The following is a 10,575-nucleotide window of genomic DNA, read 5'->3' on the forward strand; positions in this document are numbered from 1 at the left end:
GGAGTCTACGCTCCGCATCTTTTATTCGTTTTTGCACGTCCCCAAAAGTAGTTTTGGCCCAGGTGGCCAACGATCCCGCAACATGTTCTACTCTCGCCATAATATCCTCCGTAACCTGCGCCTTCCACGCCCTCGACACCACCTGCTCGCACTCCACTTTCGAGAGCCAAAGAGACTCAAAGCGGAATAATTTACCCTTCGCATATCTCGTTTTATCCTTCCCAAACTTCAACAATATTGGTGCATGGTCCGACTTAAAAATCGGATAGTGAAGCACCTCCCTATATGGAAACATAGTACACCATTCATTGTTTGCTAGATATCTATCAAGCCGTTCCTTCACAAGGGTGTCCATCGAAATACCACGCTGCCATGTATAAATACTGCCCTTATATCCCAAATCAAGTAACCGACAATCATCGATCGTAGTTCGGAAGGCATCCATTTGTCTCTCTCCACGAACAGCCCCCCCAAATTTCTCCGTTAAGCTTACAATCTCGTTGAAATCGCCAAATACAACCGTAGGTGTATGATTACCCACACATATTTGGCGCATCAACTCCCAAGTATAATGTTTATTGGACGCTTCCGGCCATCCATAAATCCCCACAGCACGCCATACCAAAGCATCATTTTCATCGCAAATATCCACTACAAAGTGATGAGCAGAGAAGGAGCGAATGATAGCATTGACATCATTCCACCAGATTCCCATACCCCCCGACAAACCTACACTACCTATACACAAACCATTCTCAAAACCGCATTTTCTCCGCACATTTTCCAACGCCTGCTTGTTTATCATCGTTTCCATCAGGAACACGATACTCGGCCTATCTCTCCAGCACCAGTCCCGGAGAGTGTTAACTGTGCGAGGGTTGCCAAGCCCTCGACAGTTCCAGCTCAATATTTTCATTGCTCTTCGCGGGGTTGGTCATCACCAACCTCCGCTACTTGAAAAGAGACGTAGCTCTCATCCATCAATTCACCATCCTCTCTAGCACCATCCCTACATAGGCGCTTAACCAATCCGCCATCCATTTCGTCTCCCTCAGCAAGCCCCATCTCCCCTTCTTTTCTTTTTTCCCCTCGCCCCTCCACCTGCTCATTTCCACCAGCCTTCTTAGGAACCTTCAGAGTCCGCCTAACCTGCACTTTCTTTCTCCTTTCCTTTAACTGCCCACACCCCACCGAGAAAGTCAGGTGTGAGCTCCCCGAGACAACCGGCGAACACCCCCCCTTGCGTGCGCCCCCTTTGGTCAACTGGTCCTCCACAACAGCATCCTTCAACACACCCCTATCCTCCCTCCCTTGCTCTTGTGTACTCCCTTCAACCTCCCTCTCTCCCTTTTGTCCACCCACTAAACCATGCTCACTTATATTCTTTTCACCAGCTATATTCTCCCCACAAAAATTCATCAAACCCTCCTGCCCTCTCATATCTCCAGTGGAGTCCAAATAAGACATCAGATTTGAGTCTTTACACACAAATAGTTTCCTTTGTCCCTTCAGAACCCTAGTCGCCTCATCAACTTGTTGCGTATATCCCTTTCGAGGCGAAGCTTTTAGCCACAAACCCCACCCCAGGCTCGAGGCGCCATCGTCCTCATCAACCTCATCACAATCTTTTTCATGGTGCCCCATACATCCACACAAAAAACAAAAAAAGGGTAATCGTTCATATTTAAATTCCACCGTAATAACCTTATTGTTTTTTGCCCTAATTTTCTGAAAACGACGTAGGGGTTTTTTAATGTCTAACATGATGCGGACCCGACAGAATTTATCCATACCTAGCTCATCCGATTCAATTTCCATCACAACACCCAACGCAGACGCAATAGCATGAACGTCTGCTTCACCCCGACAGTTAAACGGCAAGTTAAGAATACGTACCCAAAAAGGCGAGTATGATAGTAGCACTTGTGCTGGGTGTTCATCGCCCGAGATATCATTGAGTACAAGCAGGTTTTGGTCAAAGCACCATGGACGTCCCGCCATTACTTTCTCCTTATCCCGCCAATGGAAGAATTGGAACACAAACAAATTCGTTTCAATTGCTTTAATGATAATCCGCTTCTGTAATCCCCAAGCTTGAGATATAGTACGCTTAAAAGCGTCCATATTAAATGCCCTAGTTGTCAGTAATCGACCCACGAGTCTCAAAGATAGTTTATCATCAATTTCCGTAGGAACCTCGTTCCCTAATTCAATAACAGTGTTTTCATCAGCATTAATTTTTAGTTTAGCGCATCTTTCAGCCAGATCATCCGCCATTAGAAGCGAATGAAACCCTAGCAAGGGGGCACGAGTCTATCTTTCGAGGGAGAGAGAATCCTATCTTTCAAGGAAGAAATGTTTGTAGTATGTATCTAACATAATATCACTAAATCAAATATTACTTAATTAATAAATAAATGGGAAGAAAAATATTTTAAAATTAATGATGGTAAAGAAAGACCAAATTAATCAAAGGTTTATTTTAATTTTTCATTAAATTATGATTTGGTCTCAAATGTTTCTTAAACAACTATCCTTTTGAATTATAATATAGCATAAGAAGCTTCTTATTGATTTCTTAAACCCTAAACCAATTAAATTTTAATAACAAATCAATATTGATTTCTTAAAGTTGAACATAATAAGGCCTAATAATTTCATTCTAAAATCGGTCGAAATAAACTTTGATTATGAAATTCAATTACGATATGACAAATCACTAGTGAATACATTCACTATGTACCGGGGTGCACCATTTGCAAGTTACATCCAGTGCTATTTTTTGCTCATATGGAGTTCTTCAAATGAGCAACGAGCGAGAAAATAGCCTTTGATGTACCATGCTCACGGTACACCGTAGATGTATGATAGAAATTGTAATCACTGGTGGATTACAAAGAACAATTTTGACCTCTAGTCTTCTATAGTACTAGATTTTGTGAATTAACCTATAATTAATTCACACATTACCTGTGAAGATTCGTCAATTCTTTTACTTGGCTTTGATGAAGTTTCCTTTTTATGAGAAGAATCATCATTTCTTTTACTTGGCTCTTTAGAGGAGAATGTAGGTCCTTGTAAAAGAGTAGTTTTTCTACTACTACTAAGTTTTGATCTTCTTTTGGTGGTTATATTTTGATATGCTATCTTTGGCAAATTATCCACCAAAGAAGAAAGTGATTTTTCTTTTCTCTTGCATTGCACAATCTCTGAAGCCTTAACCACGTTTTTTTGGATAGGAAACACCTCCTTGGACTTCTTTCCATCTTGCTTAAATATCTTTGTACTTATATCTTGCAGATTATTATCCCTCCTATAAATTGAAGGATATGATTAAGAAAAGGAAACCTTCATTATAATATAAGACATTAATTGATCATTCGTTTTTTTATAATCTATACTAATATATCAAAATGCGCTCCTAAGAACATATATGTGTCACGTGTTACCATTTCTCATTCAATAACCTTCTATCCAAGTCTTTCTCATATAGTAAAAAAAATGAAGAAGCATTGTTAATGTAAAGATTCGAACCACCACGCCAGCATACTACTATTGCTTATTTAATCAAAATTAATGATGATATATGAATGAAAAACTTTTGAAATCCATATAATGACTGAGATGACTTTTTTAAATTAGTATGAGATGGCTTATTTAACTACTATTAAATTATAGCACAGAGAAACCCGTGGGGCATCATCCGAGCCTAAATACTAATTTAGTTTATATTATGCGAATAAAAAATAACACACACGCCGATTAAACAAAAAATAATTGTCTTGTATTTATGAAATTGAGTGAGTACAATTATAGCTCCTACAATTACGAGCTAATAAATTATACTTCTAAAATTTAATACATCTTATCTTATACTCCCTCCATCCTATAATATAGTGCTTGTTTTTTTACACGGTCTTCAAGACGTAACTTTGACCTTTAATATCTTCAATTCCGTATTAATAAAAAAATACAAAAAGTTGATATTATGAAACTACACATTGACACGAATCTAACAAGATCTCACATGAATATGTTTTTTTATATATACAAATGAGAATATTCGATCAAAGATATTAAAGTTTGACCCACCAAAAATGAAGTATGCACTATATTATGGGATGGAGCGAGTGTTATTGTGTAAGGACTAAGGAGTACTGTATAGTAGTACATTTTTGCTCATTGAATTTACCCCGTATATTTCACCTAATGGAGGCTACTTACCTACACTAATTTTATACGCCTATTTTTCAACACAAAAATATTCATTTATGAATTTACCCATTTACTTTTGTTCTATTATGATTATAATTCACTCACTTTCACTATTTTTTTCCCCTCTTTTCTTATAGGAACAATAAAAAGGGAGAGTTTATCTTACAGTAATGGTGTAAAATTACAGTGTTAAGATTTGATTTTAGAAAAGAGATTAGAATATGATACCTGAGTTTATCTAGGGGAGTGGTACCCAAATTTGTGTTACACACAGGACAACAATCCAGATTATCCTCTACTATCTTGTCATGTATGCATTTCTTACAAACTGCAAGAGTTAGCACAAAGTACTATATATAAGAAAGACTCAAAGAGGAAAAAAAATTCATGAATATGTGCTCAAATGTATCCTAAAACTATAGAAGGCATCTCATGAGCAGTGGCGGATCTAGAACTAATGTATAGCGGCATCACTTATACTGCTGACAAACGTTATAGATATTGCTATGTCAGATATTTTTAATTGATTTATCCATTTTCATAAAATTTTAGAGATTTTTTCTTGCCACGTGGGTGCAAGTTCCCTCTACGGCTCTACTTCTAAGGTGGATCCGCCACTGCCCATGAGATTAGTTGCTCGGGTTTTGGGAAATTCCCAAAAGCGTGTATTATATTCTTCAAATTACGCTATTTTATCAGTTGATTCTCCAGTGGTTGCAACTCTCTACATGCATTGACTTAAAACTACTACTACAAAATATATGTGAAGTGATTATAACCATGAAAGAGAGGAAGAAGAATAAGAACACATACAAGTGTGGAGACATTCAGAGATTGTGGTGGCTTCATTGAAGAGTTGTTGACAAAGGGGACATGTTAGACAAGCAAGAAGTTTATCTTTCTTCACCTTTGCTACGTCACAATCATTAGCACTTGTCTCATCGATCGTTGGTAATGTTACCTATGAGTTCAAACAACATTATCACTCATAAATACTACTATGCATGTAGGACAATACTACATACTAATTAGCCTTTACTAATGCATGAATTCACTTAAACAAAACATGTAGATTCATTCATTTTCTAATTTTTTCCATTAGTTTGATTCATATCTATACTAATATATTAAAAGGTGTTACTCAACAAGAAACTGTGCCACGTGGCGTTATTTTTTAGAGTGTTGTCTTCATGCACTTTACATACAATAAAAAAATTAGAAAATACATTAGAAATTAAACACTTTTTTTAATTAAAAACAATAAGAGATTAAATTTTAAGATATTATATAAACAAGGGATTAACATCAACTCAACAACCCTATGATATTCTTGAACCTTAAAAAATTAATAATTCGAAAGAAAATATAAATACTAATACTTCTCTCCAAATAATGTTTTTATTAATTAAAGATTTGGTCTAGTTTCAAATTTCCGAAAAGGAAAATAAACTAAAATATGCGGCTTAATCAAATCCCCTAACCAAACCAAACACACAAAAAAAATTGTTTGGTTTGCAGTCTGGTGGTTTATACCATACCGTGAATTTTGAACATACGTGCTCTTTTCACCAAAACAAAAAATTTAACATTCTTATTTGCTATCCACATAATAAAGCCTTTATTGCCTAGTCAAATAAAGGGATGGATAAAAAATTTAAATTGAGATAAAGAGAGAAATGTCTTCTTAAACAATGTTATTCCAATAAAGAGTTTATAATAACAAATCCCCTAATACCAATTTGAGACATTTCTCACAATTGAATTATGTTCTTGATGGCTCAAGGTGACTCTAGATTATAGCAATCTTTTACTAACATGAGCAAATAAAAGTGATTAAGGAAAATTATCATTACCTTAGAATGTTGACCAATTTTATTGATTGAAGATTTTAATCTTCTACTTGAACGATCCATAACTTTTAACTTTGGCTACTTGTTTGCTACTTTCACTTGGATTTCCTCTTTCTTTGGTGGTAACTATTTTGAAGAACATTAGAGAGATATTAAGACAACACTTTATTCACATTTTATTGATGATTTGCTATGAGATGAGGACACTTCTCATGTGTTCAGAATTGTAACGTTTTAATACTTAAAAGGTAATATATGATTCTCACAAGCAATTAAAATAAGTAGATATTTAAGATTCAAAATTCTATTGATTAAAATGATTAATTTATACTAATTTTACGCGCTCGTTGTGAAAAAATATAGTAGGTGTATGTGAAAGTTAGTAGCCATAAATAATGCGATAAAAATCTAATAACAGGGTAGATCGTATCAACCTTCTCTTTCTCCAATTATTCTGAAGATTTTATGACTTGGGTTCATGCATTTACAGATGCGCCTAATATACTATAACCTCAAAGCATTCATACTTTAAGTTTTTAGTAAAATACTAATACTTCCACTAAACTACAATGTATTTATTCCTTTTTCGCTAATATAATTAAAAAAAGAAGAAGAACTGAGGCACTGCCACGTCACCCCTTTCCTCCCAAAACGTGTCTCAAACTCTTGCTTCCTTAATCTTCAAGTCATTATCCAACCATCCACCTATAACTTGTACTTAAAACAAAATGTCATTTATCAATCAAAAACAACTAGGGATTAGCAAAATCAGCCAGTGTTCAACGTCAAACCTTTATTCAGGGTTGTAAATGAGCAACTATAACGTAACTTCCTACAAAATTCGATCTCAAATCTTGAATACCATCCACACAACTACACAAGACTTTATCAACTAAGCCAGATGATATCCACTAGCAAAATCAACCAGTGTTATCAAATCTTTTTTTTGGTGTAAATGATCGACTAAGCGTAGTTTTGTAGACGATAGTCAATCTCAAGTCTTGGATACCATCCCCACAACCAGCCAATGTTCAGCGTCAAACCTTTATTTTGGGTTGTAAATAAGCAACTATAAACGCAATTTCCTAAACAAAATTCGATCTCAGATCTTGAATACCATCCCTACAAGACTTTATCAACTAAGTCAAATAATATCCACTAGCAAAATCAACCAATGTTTAGCATCATCAAACCCTTTTTTTGATATAAATAAGCGATTAAGCGCAATTTCACATACGACAATCAATCTCAAATCTTAAATACCATCCTCACAACACTCACACTTTAACATCAAACTTTGATCTCATGTGTATGGAATCAACTTTTACCTCCTTTTTTCACCTTACAAATCCACTTCTCAAAGGTAGTAAAAAGAAACAACAAAGTAAAGTTCAACAAGACAACCTCCCTACATTCCCTCTCCAAACAAATCCCTACACTCTCTCCACTCTTTCCTCCTTTCACACTCTCTCTCCTCACACTCCCCACTCTCTCTCCTAAACTTCGCCGGAAAAAATGGCGAACCACCCAAAAGACCCAACAACTCCGGCACCGTCCATCGGAAAGATCGGCCCTTACACAGTATTTCTCACTCCTCCACCAACTCCTAAACCCTCTTCTGAATCTCCTCCTCAATCTATTCCACAAACACCCAAAAAAATCGCCGTTAAATCTCCGCCGCCGGTTCAACCTCCTCCGGCGAATTTTGAACCGGCATCTGACCGGTTCGCTTTTCTCTGGGAAGCCATTTCTAAAGTTCAAAATGGTACCTTTTTTTCCTCCACACCCTTCTTTTGGATTCTTTGCTTGTTTACTTTATTAGTACTAACTTTTTGTTTTCTGGGTTTTTCTTTTTTTGGGGAAAAAATAGTGCATGCGAGTGTAGATGAGTATATGGCGAATTGGTTGGGGTTGAATCAGTCTAAATATCAATGGGCATTGGATGATTATTATGAATCTAAAGGAGGGGTAAGTTTTTTTATTTATTATTGAATTATGGTTTTATTTGAAGTATAATGTATGAGATTGTTATTTGTTGATGATATTTGTGTGTTGATCTTAGAGTTACATTTGAATTTTGGGTAATTTAGATAGAAGTTGGGGTGAAGTTGTGATCTTTTTTGTGTTTAAATTGATTGTAATTTTGGTGCTTCATAAGCTAATTGTCTGTTGAGATGCTTATTTTTTAGTTATGAGGGTTTGAGTTAGTGATAATATTTCACTTTTCAGTGGAAATCTGGTCTTAGAATGTATTACATAGCACAAATGTTGCGTGGAATCAGGCATGGACACGGATTTATGTATGATATGATACATACATAAGTAAGGGTGATATTAAGAAGTAGTAGAAGACTCAATAATGTATGTGTTTGCAATTTGCCTTGGTTGGAGTATCATACGAGCGCACATCCTTCTTCCACTGCCCGTGTTCAGTAGTTGACGGATTAGTGATAATACGGGCAAATAATTGCCTCTCAGTGGGATCCTGATCGGGTCATTTTATAGTTATTGTCACTAATTGTGAAAGGTTTAAAGGGAACTTTAACAAGCTTTAGCAGATTTGGTTGGGGAAACAGTTATCAAGTAGTTATGTATGATATGGTACATACATAACTAAGGGTGATATTAAGTAGTAGAATATTTAATAATGTATATGTTTGCAATTTGCCTTGGTTGGAGTATCATACGAGGCGCACATCCTTCTTCCACTGCCTGTGTTCAGTAGTTGACGGATTAGGGATAATTCGGGCAAATAATTGCTTCTCAGTGGGATCCTGATCGGGTCATTTTATAGTTATTGTCACTTATTGTGAAAGGTTTAAAGGGAACTTTAACTAGCTTTAGCAGATATGGTTGGGGAAACAGTTTTCAAGTACTTGCTAGAAAGATTTTTGTGTTTATACTTTAGCTATTTCCCCCTGTGTCACTATGGAGTTAGTCTCTCTGCAAGTACTTTGTTGAGATTCAGAAGTTCCTATGTAAGGATTTGTCCCTTTTACCCTAGAAATTAAGTTTAGATAAAGTTCTAATAAGTTCAAACTTCAAACTCTTAGGCAAAGAGAAGTTAACATAACAGTAGAAGTTGATTACTTGTATTGGAGGGGGGAAGTTGCACATTTGCAAGTAAAAATTCATCTATTATGTAAGTTACATTTTTCTATTTAAGAACTAATATTTCTTTTTATCAGCTGTTGAGTGGTGAGGTTGTTATTATCTTTTTCCTTGTAGTTCAATAGATTTCATGGTGTGGGAGGCAGAGTATCCACATGTTTGGTTAACATTTGATGTGCGAAAAGAACGAGAGGAAGTGCAGCAAGAAGTATATAGGTTGTGTCATATGGTGCTGTCTGGCTTGTTGGAGTGCTGGGGAGATAACAAACTAACAATGATGATGATGATATTGAGTTGTACTCTGATGAGAGATGGAGAGAGTGAGGAAGATGAGGTAGGAAGGGGAGGAAAAAGTCTTATGATATCTTTAGAATGTTGTATATTTATAATTTCTATTAATTGATTATTAAGGATATTAGTGGTAAAAGTTTTGAGGTCATTGGCAACCGTGGTATTGCAACTATTGTGAACCGTAGGAAGTATTAGATTCTATCAATATATTAGGTTACCAGAAAGTAAATAACAAGTGTTGAAGTATTTGGTGGAGTAGCAGTTCTCGGGTAGCATTTACCTTTTTCAAATGTATATATTGACACATTAGAACATGGATTTACTTTGTTCTGAATAGTAGTCAACGTACATAAATGACATTTTAGAGTGTGCTATGATAATTAGACTATACTTGGCGTTTTGTAGGTAGCTCAAGGAAGTTTTTTTTTTTTTTGGGTGTTATGAACACCAATATATCCCTATGTTTATGAATGATGATGCTGTACTGGTGTGTCTATTGCATATATCGCAACTGCTGTTTTTAAACAATGGAGAATTTGTAATTTGGTTGTAGGAGAAGGGAGATGTTCTAACAAAAGAAGTTTCAAGCAAGAGACAAACTGTGTAAACAGTGATGTATTGCAGGTATAAACATTGATTATAAAAAAAATAAAAATCTAGGTATACTCTTTCTTGGAGTCGCTCACGAAAGTTTATCATGGTTCTTGCAGGAACCATATATAGAATGATGGTTTTGTTACAGCTCCATTTCAATTGTAATATATACCAGAAGTCCAGATGGGATTGGTGGAATCAGAAGAGAGAAGAAGAAGGCTTATGGTTTCATCCTGCGTCGTGCAAATGGTGCATCTTTGATAATGTGATTAATATCCGATGTAATCTTTAGCGAAAAGTGGTATCTTTAATGTTAAATCCAGTCAGGGTTTTGTATTCTTTTGGTATCTTTTGGGTTTACTGTATCAGTTGTATCTCCAAGTTACTGCTTTTATGCTTAAATCCAATATGGAAGTGTTCCCTGGATGTTTAAATGTACTACTGATGCGTTTACATATTTCTTTCTTCCACTTACAAACCATGATTTCGCTACAATCTCATCAATATGTGAATT

The 10,575-nt window shown here is 35.7% G+C and overlaps 2 protein-coding genes across 2 annotated transcripts; one reads left to right on the forward strand and one right to left on the reverse strand.

The window, feature by feature from the left end:
• Positions 1-907: 907 nt before the first annotated feature.
• On the reverse strand, positions 908-2,306 carry LOC104895922 (uncharacterized). Its single transcript, XM_010682568.3, has one exon. The coding sequence runs from the start codon at positions 2,275-2,277 to the stop codon at positions 913-915; it is 1,365 nt and encodes a 454-aa protein (XP_010680870.1). The 5' UTR covers positions 2,278-2,306; the 3' UTR covers positions 908-912.
• Positions 2,307-7,450: 5,144 nt separating this feature from the next.
• LOC104902397 (hypothetical protein) lies at positions 7,451-10,502 on the forward strand. The gene is made up of 4 exons (XM_010690163.4): positions 7,451-7,830; positions 7,936-8,033; positions 10,021-10,091; positions 10,178-10,502. Exons 1-3 carry the CDS (start codon positions 7,581-7,583, stop codon positions 10,072-10,074), a joined length of 402 nt encoding a protein of 133 aa, XP_010688465.1. The 5' UTR covers positions 7,451-7,580; the 3' UTR covers positions 10,075-10,091; positions 10,178-10,502.
• Positions 10,503-10,575: the final 73 nt, after the last annotated feature.

The sequence above is a fragment of the Beta vulgaris genome, chromosome 8 (assembly GCF_026745355.1).
Source record: "Beta vulgaris subsp. vulgaris cultivar EL10 chromosome 8, EL10.2, whole genome shotgun sequence".
Lineage (NCBI taxonomy): Eukaryota > Viridiplantae > Streptophyta > Magnoliopsida > Caryophyllales > Amaranthaceae > Beta > Beta vulgaris.

Coding starts and splice junctions, on each gene's coding strand:
- LOC104895922 (XM_010682568.3), bottom strand. CDS start 2,277: ATGGCGGATGATCTGGCTGAAAGATGCGCTAAACTAAAAATTAATGCT.
- LOC104902397 (XM_010690163.4), top strand. CDS start 7,581: ATGGCGAACCACCCAAAAGACCCAACAACTCCGGCACCGTCCATCGGA. Junction 7,831..7,935: donor CATTTCTAAAGTTCAAAATG/GTACCTTTTTTT, acceptor GGGAAAAAATAG/TGCATGCGAGTGTAGATGAG. Junction 8,034..10,020: donor ATTATGAATCTAAAGGAGGG/GTAAGTTTTTTT, acceptor ATTTGGTTGTAG/GAGAAGGGAGATGTTCTAAC.